General features: G+C 48.4%; 1 protein-coding gene across 5 annotated transcripts in view; it reads right to left on the bottom strand.

Moving 5' to 3' along the window:
* The window catches only part of SNX29 (sorting nexin 29), a 441,832-nt gene that overhangs the window by 212,005 nt on the left and 215,997 nt on the right, over positions 1-13,830 (bottom strand). For all 5 annotated transcript variants that reach the window (XM_036226319.1, XM_036226320.1, XM_036226321.1 and 2 more), the window contains exon 15: positions 9,952-10,058. In XM_036226319.1, the coding sequence (XP_036082212.1) occupies positions 9,952-10,058 (107 nt within the window). The remainder of the gene's footprint in view (positions 1-9,951; positions 10,059-13,830) is intronic.

Raw genomic sequence — 13,830 nt, 5'->3', positions numbered from 1 at the left:
TACAGGGGCCGATGACCCCACTGAGGTCCTCCTGGTGAAGTCAAGCCCAGGACAGGCAGAAGCGAAGAACCAAGGAGGTGGGAATGGGGAGACGCCTCTTCCCTGGGGCTCTGGCTGCACTGGGCCTGGATTCAAGGACCCAGAGAGGTCCAGAGCAGTTCCGGCGGTGGAATGAGCTGTCCTCAGCCATGTGACAGCGAGCCAGGAGGTGGGCAGGAGACAGGCAGGTCCAGACAGTAACCGAAAGGGGCCGAATCCCCCAAAGAGGAAGTGTGTCCTCATCCCTCGGATGCAGGTCAGGGCCGGGAGCCAGGACCAGCTCCCAGGGGCAGAGCCAGTGTCTTCGGTGGTAGCAGTGGCCACGGCATCAACCCAAAGCTGTCCAGAGTCCCACACAGACTGCGGAGGGGTGACACTAGGACTTCCCTGGCCTCAGGCGGAAGGGGTGTGACCTCAGAAACCAGAAATGACTCACTCTCCCCAAGTAACCACAGCGGACCCCTCTCCGCCCATCAGAGGGCAGAGGCCAAGAGAAGACCAGTGGTGTAGGTATTCTGTGCCTGGTGGAGCTCAGGGCTGTTCGGCTCAGGGGGGACACTGTCTGTCCCCCAGCGGGTAAAGGAGAGAGCCCTTCTCCACCACACGCATGCCACCCAAGGAGAAGAGGGGCTGCTGGAAGCGATCCACATGGTGTGTATTCGATCTGTGAACACTACGCATCAGAAATTATTCCCAGGCTACAGATGAGGACAACTGAGGCTCCCAGGGGCTAGGTACCAGGGCCGGGGCGCACACCTAAGGCCATGGTGGGAACCCTCGTACCCTGGCCGCCGAGGAGACACTACCATGTCCTACAGTTTAGGTTCAAGGTTCTTTAAAACGTAGTGATTCTGAGCGTTGGGTCTGGCATCTCTCTCCCCACTACCACTTATCTACGTGACCCTAAACATCAATAATCTCATCCTGCCTCAGTTTCCTCCTCTGTAATATTGGGATAAGAGTAACACTATTACATCAAGTGATTGTAAGAAACAAATGGGATCAATAAAGGACTCAGAACGATGCCCCGCACAGTACACACTTAACGAATGTAAGCAAACCAGCCCAACGAGGAGTTTAATAACTGCTAAGAAAGATACTTACCCAAAGGAACAGAATGGCTCAAAATTAATTATCAAGGAGGATTCTTTGGGCTTTTAATTTTTTTAATCTACTCAAACATGCCCCCAAAGTGGATTAAATAAAAATGTTCAACTCCTTCTTTCTACAGAGCTATTAGATCAAAGCAAGTTATTAGCCAAGCTACATAATTCATTTGATTAATTTGCACTGTAATGAGCCAAGAGAAGCGACAAACCCTCAATGTCGCTCCAAGTCCAATTTCGAATCTATTTCAAGCACTAGGAAAAAAGTATTCCGCCGGAAGACAGTCATAAAATGTGCCAAGAAACAGACATGGCGAGCTTAACCTCCAGCAAGGGTCATCAGGTCGCAGTGGCGTCTTCCTAAGTGAAGGCGCGGTCCGAATAGCGAGGTGGCAGGATCGCGCACGGCCACCGCTGTCATCAGAACTGGGTTAAAATACCAGTTCCGCCCACTCGCCTGCTGTGTGACTGGGATGTTCTACTCGACCTTTCTGAACCTCAGTTTCCTGACCTACTGTGAGGATTAAATGAGAGGATGCACGCGACGCCCCGGTCCAGTCTGACACACAGCAGGTGCTTATTAAATGGCATCAACTGCATTCATTTCTATTTCATAATTCATTCATTTATTCACTCATTTCTAGGTGAGTGAGCCACTTGGGGGGAAATTCATGCTTGTTCCACATAAGAAATTTGCTCAGATGGCCGTCGGCGGTGATTCTGCCACACAAGCTTGGACAACACTATTCGAACCTCTTTCTGGCTTTTGCAAACCTATCGCCAGAGCCACAGTGTTTTGTGACAGCCTCTCAGGGAAAGAGAACGGCAGATGATGAAAGGTTTCTGGATCCTTTAAATAAAGCAAACAAGAACATCAAGCTACTAGCCACAGAGTCCCAAGCCTGACTGCCACATACTGAGGGCCATTTCTAAGAGCACCCTGGCTGCACTGCTACCAGCCACGCACGCTGGAAGCCTTCGGGTGCTGTCTCTGAGGCCCGAACTGCAGAGGCTCTGGAAGAAACAGAAGTCTCAGCACCATTGACCTGACCCACAAACCCACATCTTCCTGCACCGGTCAGAAAAATGGCTGCCTGAACTTGAGAAGGAAATGTCTATCAAATGCCCAAGACCAGTGAGGGGGTGGGAGGCACGGCAGTCCGCATGTGCTGGATTGGGGAGACTCAGACAGACGAAAAGGAAACAGCAAACTTTCCAATCGCACTGCTTGCAGAAAAAACATAAACATGAATCGCAGCACCTGAAACTGAAAAAGACTCTAATAGGAATGACAAATGGATAGCGCTAGTAAAAAAGAAGATCTGAAGACAGTTTGGTTCTGTCTCACTCTGTCACATGCGTCAGCTGCCTCTGATGACTCAGTCGAACCTTTGCACATGCTGTTCCTGCAACCCGGCTGCCCTTCCCCTCCCGGTCCCTCTGACAAGTTCCTATTCTACCTTCGAAACCTAATTTAGAAGCAACCAGTTCTGCAACGTCTTCTCTGAGACGCCTCAAACCTCCTCTACTACCACATTTCAGAGTAAATCCCCTCTGCCCTGTATTACTTCTTTCGGTTCGGCCACTATAAATTACTGTTTTATGAAGCTAACTTCCCTATCAGGCTCTGAGCCCCTTAAGGCAAGGGGAGAGGGCTGAGTCATCCAATGCATCCGTTAATTTGGCACTCGCTCATTCATTCACACGTTCATTCAAACGTTTACTGAGCACTAAAGTGAACCCCGGCTGTCTGCCTCTCTGGCACACATTTCCTGTCTAACATAGTCCCAGTTTTCACATGGAGACACAGCCCTCTCCCCAGCCTTCATTCTCCACATCTGCTTGGGGCTCTTGCCTCATCCTTAGCACATGGGCAAGATCCTGTGATTGGTAGAAAAGGGAGAGTGAAACTGAGGCTAGCTCTGAATGTGAACTTGGAAGAAAAATGATCTGTCCAAGGGTTATCATGGCCATCTGTGACCATGGAGGGAAAACCCACCAAACGTGATATCGACTCAGAAATGGTAGAAGCAGGGACGAGACAGACATAGTTCACATCCCATGACTCAGCCACATATCTAAAGTCAGACCTTCCCTTCTATCAAAAAATTCTCTTTCTGGGGATAATCAGGATAGGCTATGCTCTGCTGTAATAACAAGCAAAACCTGTATCTCAGTGGCTGAACAGCTAAAGTTCTATTCCTGCTCTTACAAAGTCTATAGAGGGCCCGGCAGCACAAGAGGGCAACTCTCTTCCATGCAGTGACTCAGGGATCCAGGCCAATGTCATCTTGTAGTTTTGCCACATGGAACACATAGCTTCCAGGGCCATCACGGCAACGTGAACAGGAAACGAGAATAAAAAAATTCATACCAACACTTCTCTGCTTCAGCCTTGGATGATGCCCATCACTTCTACTTGGAGCCCATTGGCCAGAACTAGTCACGTGGTACCAACTTAAACATACGGGGGGGAAGTGCAGCAGTCCCATTGGTCCAGGAGGAGAAAAACGAGACAGGCTTGATAAACACACAGGAGAGTCCACCATACCCGGTCTGGGCCAAGTCACCTGCGACCAAAAGCCTCCCAAATGATATAAGCACCAACCAGGTGCCAGGATCACGGTAGATACCGGGACTACGACAGTGAACGAGGCAACGCGAGAGCTGGATTTAGAGCCCAGAGAATGGCAGGGGAAAGATAAGGGAAACGAGAACACAGACAAGACAGGCGATTTATGTACCACACCGTCAGGACAAGGAGAGGGGGCACAACGAGATCCCGGGGGGTAACTGACCTGTCTTCAGAGGGCAGAGGGATGACCAGGGAGGCTTCTAGTGTGAGATCTGAAAGACCAGGAGATGTCAGCTAGGGAAAATGGGCAGGAGTGGGGCGTGGAGAAAGACCAGGTTCCAGGGGAAAAGCCAACCTGCGGCAAGGCCTGGGGATGAGCGAGCACATTGCATTAGGGAACAAACGAGCTCAGAGCTGAGAACTGTGTCTGGAGAGGAGGGCAACGGCAGCCCGTGTCTTACGTTAGCATGTGAAAAATGTGTGACGTTTAAGTGAACCTAAGGGCAAAGGTAAGCAGCTGGAGCGTGTTTAACAAAAAACGCCCCACGCCAACGGGGCCTGAAGTAGTTCTTTCATTATTCCACCATGTCCCAGCCATCTGCCCTCCAGACCCAGCAGTGACAATCCCTATATGTTACTAGTGAGCTGGGCTCATCAGGCACGTGGGACGGCCCTGTCTCTTCACCTGGAATATTCTGGGCACTGAGCCCGACCCCGACAGGACCTCCTGTATCCCCTCCATCCAGACCACACGAATCCTTCTGGGGGCCCAGAAGTAGCTTCAAGAAGCCACTTCCTGCCTTTGGGAGGAAAGCAAATATAAAACAGGCCCAAAATAGTGTGAGTCTGAGAAGCTGAAAACCAGCCACCATAATTACAACTATTTTTATCTATCGCCCAAAAAATAGTACTGGATCATTTTCCAAGTGTCTCTCTAAGGAAGTTCACGTGTTCGTTCTCAAGTACTCCAGACTCCCAGTGCAAAGACACAACTGGAAATGAGGCTAGAACAGAAACGGAAGCCGAGCCGAACTCACCGAGTGGAGACACTGAGCGACCAGCAGGGCCTGTGGCACCATCACCAAAGAGGGCAGCGACTCCGCCATGAAATGGGAAAACAGACGCCCAAAGGTCCACGAGAAAAGTCGGCAGCTGGGCAGGGACGGACGCTGACAAGTTCGGGAGCGTGGCCGTGCCCGCACAGGGGCACGACTGCCCCCTGCACCTGAACACGACCTGCCCAGTGCAACGGGCGATGAAAGGCCAAGGGACACGGAGGAAAGAAAGAAGGCCTGCCTGGGGACAAAGGTGCGTCGCCCACTGCATTCCTTTGCTACACCTGGCGAGTCACCTAAACACACGGGAACACACTGCGGACATCTGATGAGCACAGGGGACATCGGAGCAGCCCTGCTTCCTGAGCAGGCACTCGGGGTTGTTTACATGGATAAGGCTTCCGTCGGGCAACTGTGCCGCCACTAGAATCTATTCCTGCTATCGCTTTTCATCCCTGTGAAACTCCCTTGGGTTTGACGAGTTCGTAGTTAGCACGCTCATCACCGCCATCATGGCGCTGGCTCTCCTTCACGGTTAGGAGGGAAGGCCGGGCGGCCAGGAACACCCGGTTTCCGTCTCTAGCCAGGCTTAACGAGGCGTTAATGGAAGGCGCCGACTCCACGGTCGGACGGCCAGGGTCACATCCGCTTCTGCACGTGCAAGCCCTGTGACCTTGCACTGGTGACCTGTCACCTCCCAGCTTCGGCTTCCCATTGGAAGGGATGCAGCGAACATTACATTACACGATCCCATGTAACAGAACTAAAACGGGACTCAAAAAGAGAACAAGCCTTCGACTTACGCTAACTGCTAGTACCATCATCACATCTGATGGCTGCTTATCTTTAAGTAAACGTGCCTAACGGGTCACAGAGTGCCAAGCACATAATAGACCCTCAGAAAACACCGGTGGGAGAAATCCTCCAGGACCAACAAACCAGTTTCTTCAACTAATAAATTACAAGTAAAGAAGGGGAGGGGAGGGGAGATACGGACGGGAGAAACTAGATTGAGAGACTTGAGAGGTCAACCAACCAGTCGCGACATGTGGATGGAGCCCATTTAGGACGTTATCCAAACATCTGTCTGGATAGCTGAACACTCACCAGATATTTGATGATATTAAGAAATTATCACTGAATTTTAGATGTGATAATGATATTATATGGTTGTTTTTTTTTTTTTTTTAAAGGGGGCCTCATGTTTTATTAGAGAAAAATTCCGAGATACTCTGGGATGAAATCAATGTTGTACTTTGGATTTGCTGCAGAGGTCTGTGAGGAGCTGGAGAAGCCGGAGGACGCCTGGATGGAGCAGGACTGGCCCCGAGGTTGACAGCGGCTGCGGTCAGGTGATGGGCATCTGAAACCCCAATATAGTGTTCTCTGCTTACGAATATTTGAGGTACGCATGAGAAAAATATTTTTTACAAAATACTGATGGAGCCGCCATACAATACAGCCTGCCCGCTGTTCCTTCAGAGCCCGTCATTAGGGAACGAGGTCATTCGTGAACCAGGCCACATGGGCGGCCTGGATTCCCACGGCCCTGGTGGAGACCTGCCAGCTGTGGTCACACCTCCTTATCTCCAAACGTCTCAATTCCCAAGGGCCAGTGCAGCTGCGCCGATGACATGGCTGTGGTTGACATTAACTAGAGTCAATGTAAAATCCAAATGGCAGAATCGAGAGTCAGAAAAGACCTGAGCGTGGCCATCTTGCATGGATTAGATGCTAAGTTTCCTTCCCCAAGCAACTGAGGGGGAACAGTAAGCAAGGGGCCCCCTTGGAAGGTGCTCTGTCAAAAGATGTCCCCCGCTCTGATATTCCGATCTGAGATTCACCAGAACTGGCATGGGACCCCCCTTTATAAGCCTTTTAATGATATTGTTTGTTTTTTAAGAGCGCCTAACTTTTACAAAGATATTCTGAAATATTTAGAAATTAAATGATATAAAATCTTGGATTTGCTTCAAAATACCATGAGACTGAAGAGTAGGCCAGGACAGAAATGAAGCAAGATTGGCCAGGAGTTACAAACTGCTGAAGCTGGGTGATGGGTACAAAGAGGTTCGTTATGCTATTCTATTTTTGGAAATAGTTCAACTTTTCCATAATAATAAGCTCTTAAGAATTCCTCGGAGGTTAACCTTTGTTAGTCATTCACGCTTTAGTGAGAAGTACACTTATCCCTCTACAAAAAAGAACTCCCAACCCGTTCTCGCTCACACATAACAAGCACTTAAATACTCAGTCTTGCTTCATGAGAAAAACATTTTTCCCCCTTACATGAGGTGAGAACCTGGTTACAATCACTCAGCTTCATGTTATTAAATAAATAAATAAAAACACACTATATACTCTTCGTTTTGAGCATCAATTCCATTTGATCTCAGCTCAGAGTTCTTTATCCTGAGTCCTTACATGACGTTCAGTATTTAAAAGCCCATCCTTCTTTTGTATAAAAACGACTCTCAAATACATCAAGAGTGTGGGAACCCATTGGTGCCAATTTATGAAGCAAAGTGCTGGTGGTTTAACTGCTCCCGAGGTCTGAGCTGCTGCAGGAACTTTTACATTTTATTAAAATGATGATCACGTTCCGTCATCTACTGTGTGTGATTATGAATGTATTTTTTACCAGCTTGATGCTTAAGCTCACTTTTCCATTAATAGTAACTCTGTCATCATAATGAGAATAAATGTGGCTAATAAACCATTTATGTCACCCGTGAGCAAAACTTCAGGGCCTAACTACACTCACACAGTAAATAATAAGTGTCCTATAGTTGAAAAATCAATCCGCAGCTGGCCTGGGAGGAAGGAAAGATCCCTTCGCAGAGGATGAGCTGGCAGCACGGAAGTGCGGCACGCAGGTGAGCGGACGACAGGGGTGCCGGGGCGCGGGGCGCTGCGAAGAAGGCAGCGCCGGGAGCCCTGGTAAGCACAGGGCAGGAGGGGGAATGAAGGCAAATGACATCTACCGACCATATATGTGCCGATCAAAGCCACGTGTGAGCTTTGGAAGTCGGTATCAGAAACAGAGTCTATCTGAGCTGAAAAGGAATTGCCGTTAGACATCAGGAAAGTGAGGGGATCCGGCTCAGGGAAGCACTGGGAGCTAAACAGCTCTGGCAAGTTCAACGCAGGAACGACGGGGGAAGTACCGGACCCCGCCAGTGAATAAGTGGCCTGCCGGCCCTTCTTGTGTAAGTCCAGAGTTAGAGCCTCCGCCGCTCTGGCTCAGGCCACACACTCACCCCTGGGCCAAAGGAGGGCAAGGACTTCGATTTACTCCTCCACCAAAATGGCAAGCAGTGGTGGGAAGGTCATTCCTCCAGGAACTCAGGACAGAAGGGAGAAAAGGCATCGAGACACCTGCTGTCCACCACGGGCACTGGCCCGGGCCCTCAAAGCCACCCACCTAGTATATACCACTGACTATATTTTACTGACAAGGCTTACGGAGGGTAGGCGGCCTGCTCAGAAACACATGGCAGTAAGTGACAAATGAAAAAGAAAGAGAAGTACATCAACTGTCCCCCCACATTCTTTCATGACTCCATTCCCACACGTGTTTACAACTCTTTCTTGGTAAAAGCCAACCCGTTATTAAATGGCAGAAAAGCGTCACCAAGAGCTCCATTAATGCTAACAGAGGGACTGGTCAAGGTCTTGGTGTAATGAAATGCTAACGATATCCACAGAGGAAAGATCACTGATAGAACCTCGCTTTGCAACCAAAATAGAAAAAAAAAAAAAAATCACTCTGGGGTAGTAAATGCCATTGGAGGAACGTCTCTGCCTCGACCCCACCTCCAGCACGCCGACCAAAGCCACCATCTCCACTGCCCCCAGGCTCAGGGGCTCCCACAAGGACATCCAGTGCGACATACACACGGCGCACTACTGAATGGTACACTTGAAACCTCTATAATTCATGACCCAATGTCACCTCAATAAATGCACTAAAACTAAAAAAAAAGAATTTAAAACTTTTGAAATAGTCATCTTGAAATAAAACATTTTACCTATGAAACAAACAAACAAAACAAAGCTAAGGCTGCAAGAGAAACCTGCAGACAAACGCGTGATTTGTAATTAATGCCACCACCACGTGACCGCGACATATATAAACGCCTATGTTTTCTGTGTTAGGTACCTCATCAAAAACTTAGCCTCCTAGCCTTGCCATTGAGTATGGGGATAAGAAATGGTTTCTGATAAAAATACTGTATCATAACAAAGAAGTACCTTTACTCTTCGTTTACCAAGAATATTTTTATCAGATATCGATGGTGAACGTTATCGATGACTTTTTCATACCTATCATGGGTATCTGGTTTTTCTCCTTTGACCTATTAATGAGCTGACTTGATGAATTTCCTAACATTAAGCCATTCCTGAAATCCTAAATAAATCCTTTTATGTGGATTGTTCCTTTAAGGTGTGACTGAATTTGATTGGGTAATAGCTTTCTAAAACTGTTACACGTTTACGCACAAATGAGACTGGTCTACAGTATTTTTTCGTATACTATCTTTGTCAAGGTTTTTTTTTTTAATATCAAAGTAAAGCACACTTGAATCAAAATACTGAAATACAGAGAAATGTATAAATATAGATCTACAGACATACGTATAGACGTAGATAACGCTTTAAGTAAATATAAATCGAGAAGGGCTTTTGTGTATACCTTGGAAGGTTTCCTAAAAATCACCATAAAAACTTGCAGGCTTGCTACCTTCTAGAGAAGCAGTTCTCTAATTACTTTTAAAACAAATTTTTTTGCTATGCTTCAGGCAGTTGGCCTCGTCTTTAATTAATTTTGATAATAAACATTATCCTAGAAAACAGTCCATTTCATCCATATTGTCAGCTTGATCAGCACAAAGTTGTACTTGGCCTGCTCTCCTGTTTTTAATCTTCTCCAAATCCAAGCGTACATTTGCTTCCTTAATTTCAACATTACATATTTATGTTTTCTCTTATTTCTTGGTCGCAGTTACCCAACATCTCAATTAAATGGTATGTTTCACAGAACCAGCTCTTCCTTTTATCAGGTATAATGGTTTGGAGGTTTCGCAAACATCTGTTCGTCAGGCTGGGCCTGTTTCTGGAAAGCTCCCAAAGCAGCCAACGTCAGCGACAAACACACAGACTCTGCCAGCCTTACCTCGATGAGCTTCCTTTCATAGGAGCTTGCTAGTTCCTCTGCGACTTCCCCCGGCTTCTGCTCAGTGACGGTAACTTCTCCATCGACATTCCAAAGATTTGGTACAACTTTAGGAAAAGAAAGACATTCGATAAATATTTTAATAGTAATCAAGTTTTTTTCCGAGCCAAAAAAAAAAAATGTCTTCTTTCTCTCTGGCTTCTCCAGAAATAAAGCTCTTTCTAAGGGGAAAAAGAATCACAATGACTGACGACTTCAACAATGCAACACTTTCACACACGTGCAGTGAAGCGAATGATGAGCTGTATTTAAAAATGGAAGACTCGTCACAGAGACAGACGCACATGAGCCTGGGGAACAACCTTGTCACTGCTTCCCATTCCAGGGGAAAACGGACAACGTGCTGGCAAGACAGAAGAGCCTACATGTGCACCTTTTGCATTTTCTCCAACAAAAAAAGTTTTCCAGTGAGGTGGTGCCTGCCTACGGCCCAGTCTGAAATGACAGTAAGGGTCGGAGTACATGGCCAGCCAATAATAACTGGCACTGATCAGCCGTCCTCAGACCAAAGGCAAGGCAGCCTCCGGGAGAACCTCGGAAACCAAGGCATAATGGCAGCGCAGAGGCATCGTGACGAGACTGGCTCCCGGGTCTGCGCAAACATCAGCAGGATATCGAGAGAGGGAGCAAAGGGGAGAGTGAGGGCCACGGAGTCCAGGTGAAGAAGCTTCGCCTCTAATGAACAGACGTTCAGCAGGTTTTTGCACGTGTGGCGACATTTCTTTGCAAAAGTGTTTTAAGAAGATAAATGATAAAGAGGTGGAGGTTGGGTCTGTCTTACGATAAGGCAGGGATTGGCATACAGTACATTCTCTATAAATATTTGTTGGAATGATCTAGCTCATCCCCAGTCTTTATTTATTTACGCAGGGCCGATGGGACGGGGTAAATAAGGAAAAACCAAAGGGAACCCGCCCAGGCGCGATGTGATAGGGGACGAATTAGCATGCAGGCCTTTACACAGGGGTGACGCCGACAACAGGGGAAAAGGTGGTCAAATGATGTAAGGGACTAGGGGGCGGAGGCGCAGACGGCGTCGGCGAACGGCAGGATCTGCTCCACGCGCTTGAGCACGGCGTGTTCCGTGTGCGCTCCGAAGCTAACCAAACAGAACCGGATCCCACCCCGGAGGGCTTTACTATGTGACGTTAAAGAAAAACTTCCATTAAAAACATGAGTACGGTACACACGAAGGGGTATTTCTACTTGTAGGTATATATCCATATATGCTCGCTTTATAGAGAAGAGAAAATAGATAAAAATTGGGAGTAAATCAGATAATTCCAGGAAAAAGGGCACAAGAGCAGGAAAGAACTCCTGCACCAGCGGTTAGGGAAAAGCTCCGACGGCGAGCATTAAGGATATGGATTAGGCCAAGTCTGCAAACCTGCGGCAACTGTGCAGATCCAGTTTCCTGCGCGTCCTGGGAGGCGAAGCTCCCGGATGCCCCGGTCGAGAATGATGAGATGCCACTGAGGCCAAAGGAGAATCCAAGGCTCGCATTCCAGGGCCTGGGATTTGAGAGACGAGGGAACGGGGTGAAAGGGAGCGGCACGGAGGGAGAGCGAAGAAGTGGGGACATCCTGAGCAAATATGGGGGTCGCTGGGCCTGAACTGACCGGCAGCTCCATCTGCAACCCTGCCACTGAGCAATCGTCCATCAAGCCTCAACCAGCTGATGCCCGTGCAACTGGAATGAAATGCTAAATGGTTTCTGCTCTGGTAGTGGTGACTACAGTTCCAACCACCAGTACTGGGCATGACCCGATAACAATGTGAAACCCGAAATGGGTATTCAGAAAAAATTTGAAGGACTTCCTGTTAAAACTGGCAGACCAAACACATTAATTTACATTGACATCCTCTCAGAATCTCATAAAAATGCCAATTTTAAAAATTCTTTCTCCAGGCCTTGCCCTTAAGGAAAAAGAATGAGAGCGGAAATAAGACAACAAAATTTTGGAAGCTCAGAACCAGGTAGATTAACTGGTAAATAACTTGACAGACCTGAGAAAATTTCATTCTTAGCCTCAAGTGGGCAACATCAAAATACTCGACCTGATTAAAATGGATTAAACAGAAGACCAGGGGTTAGTCTCCAGAACAGGTAGAGCAGTGGGTATCTACTGAGCTGAAGGCAGAGGGATCTAAGTAAAAACAGATCAAAATAAAACAAGTTGAAATTCTGAGGTCCTTCCATTCTCCCCTCACCCCATTTGCAGAACAGCAGGCAGCCAACATACACCTGTAAGAAGGGAACAGAAAGTATTTTCCCAGAACTCGAAACAGCTGAAGTGGAGAGACCTGAAGTGACCGATTTGGGGGGGCTCTCCAGTAAAAAAAAAAATAGCATAGCCAGATCATCCGAAGAAATGATCAGAGTTTTAAGGCAGCTTTTTGAGACTCCACTCCTGCTCTGTGCAGCCAGACAGAAATCACCTTCCAATTGAGACAAGTACCTATGATGAAAGATAGGGTCCACAGCAAACAGACAGAGAAAAACGACTTTGAGGAAAGAGACACAATTTAGGGAGAAGTACACTTCAAAAGCAAACTAGCAGCAATATTTCCAGAGAGAGAAAAGCTGGTGCAGCTGAAAAAAACAGTAATAGGAAGATATTTAAAAAGAAGAAAAAAATAACGGAGAGAGCAAAAAAAAAAAAAAAAATCAAAACTAAGATAGCAGAAACGGAACACTAGACATAAAAGCTGGGAAGTGAGAAAATCTCCGGAAAATAGAGTCAAAGGGAAAATAAAAAATGAAATGGAGCTTTACCACATGGAAAAAGCTCAAGTCGGGGGGGGGGGGGGGGGGGGGGGAGTGGGGGTGACGGAGAGAGGAGGAAATCAAACGTAATTCCGGAAGGGGCCCGGAGGGGCGCGGAGACAGGGGAGCCCCGCGCGCGCCCACGCGGAGGGTGACCCGCGCCCGCACACCTCCTGTGAAACGTTACAGCATGGGGACAAACGGCGAGGGGGCGCCGACTTCCAGAGGAGACGCGGAGTCATAAAGGGAGAGGAAATCAGAAATGGTACAGGGCTTCTCAACGGCCACACCGCGGGCGAGAAAACAACGAAGCGCCACCCTCGGCATCCTCGGGGGGAGCGGTTCCAAGTGACGGGGGGGAAGACGTTTTCAGACATGCCGCCTCTCACAAATGTGACTTCCCACGCCCCCCCCCCCCCGGATTCCAGAAACAGGGGCTCCGACACACAAACAGGAGGGAGGAAATTACTCCTAACTATCGAAAGGTCAAAACAACACGTACGGCCATTACGGAGGGAGGAGCGAAGCGCGGACCCTGCCCCGACACGGGTGACCCCTGGGAACGCCACGCTGGGCGAAAGGAAGGCCACGTGCCGCACTGCCACTTACACGGCCCGTCCTGGCCGGGTCCTGGTTTCCGGGGAGAGGGAGGACGGAGGGGCGGGCAGTGATTGCTAATGAGTATATGGGGTTTCTCGGGGGAGTGGTCGCACAGCCCTGTGAATACCCCGAAAGCCACTCAACTGGGCACCTTCGAAGGGTAAATTGTCTGGTGTATGAAGTATACCCGGCGGTGGGGGGGTGGGCAGCGATTGGAGGGGACGGGCCGCAGAGCAGCCCGGCTTCTTCCGGTGACGGCAGGTCGGAGGCCTCCAGGCGAGGCTGCCTCGGGATGAGGCCAAGGTGCCGAGGTTCTGAACCCAGCAAGGAGCTTTCCCTGACTGCGAGAGCGTGTGGAGTTGAATCAGTATTGAGTACACAGACACCAACCCAAATTTTTCCCTAAAACGGTATTAACTCAAAAGAAATCAAAAAGTTGTGTAAAAATAATA

The sequence above is a fragment of the Rousettus aegyptiacus genome, unplaced genomic scaffold, assembly GCF_014176215.1.
Source record: "Rousettus aegyptiacus isolate mRouAeg1 unplaced genomic scaffold, mRouAeg1.p scaffold_m13_p_8, whole genome shotgun sequence".
NCBI lineage: Eukaryota > Metazoa > Chordata > Mammalia > Chiroptera > Pteropodidae > Rousettus > Rousettus aegyptiacus.
Note: the sequence above shows the minus strand (reverse complement) of the source record. Positions and strands in the feature narration are given on the sequence as shown.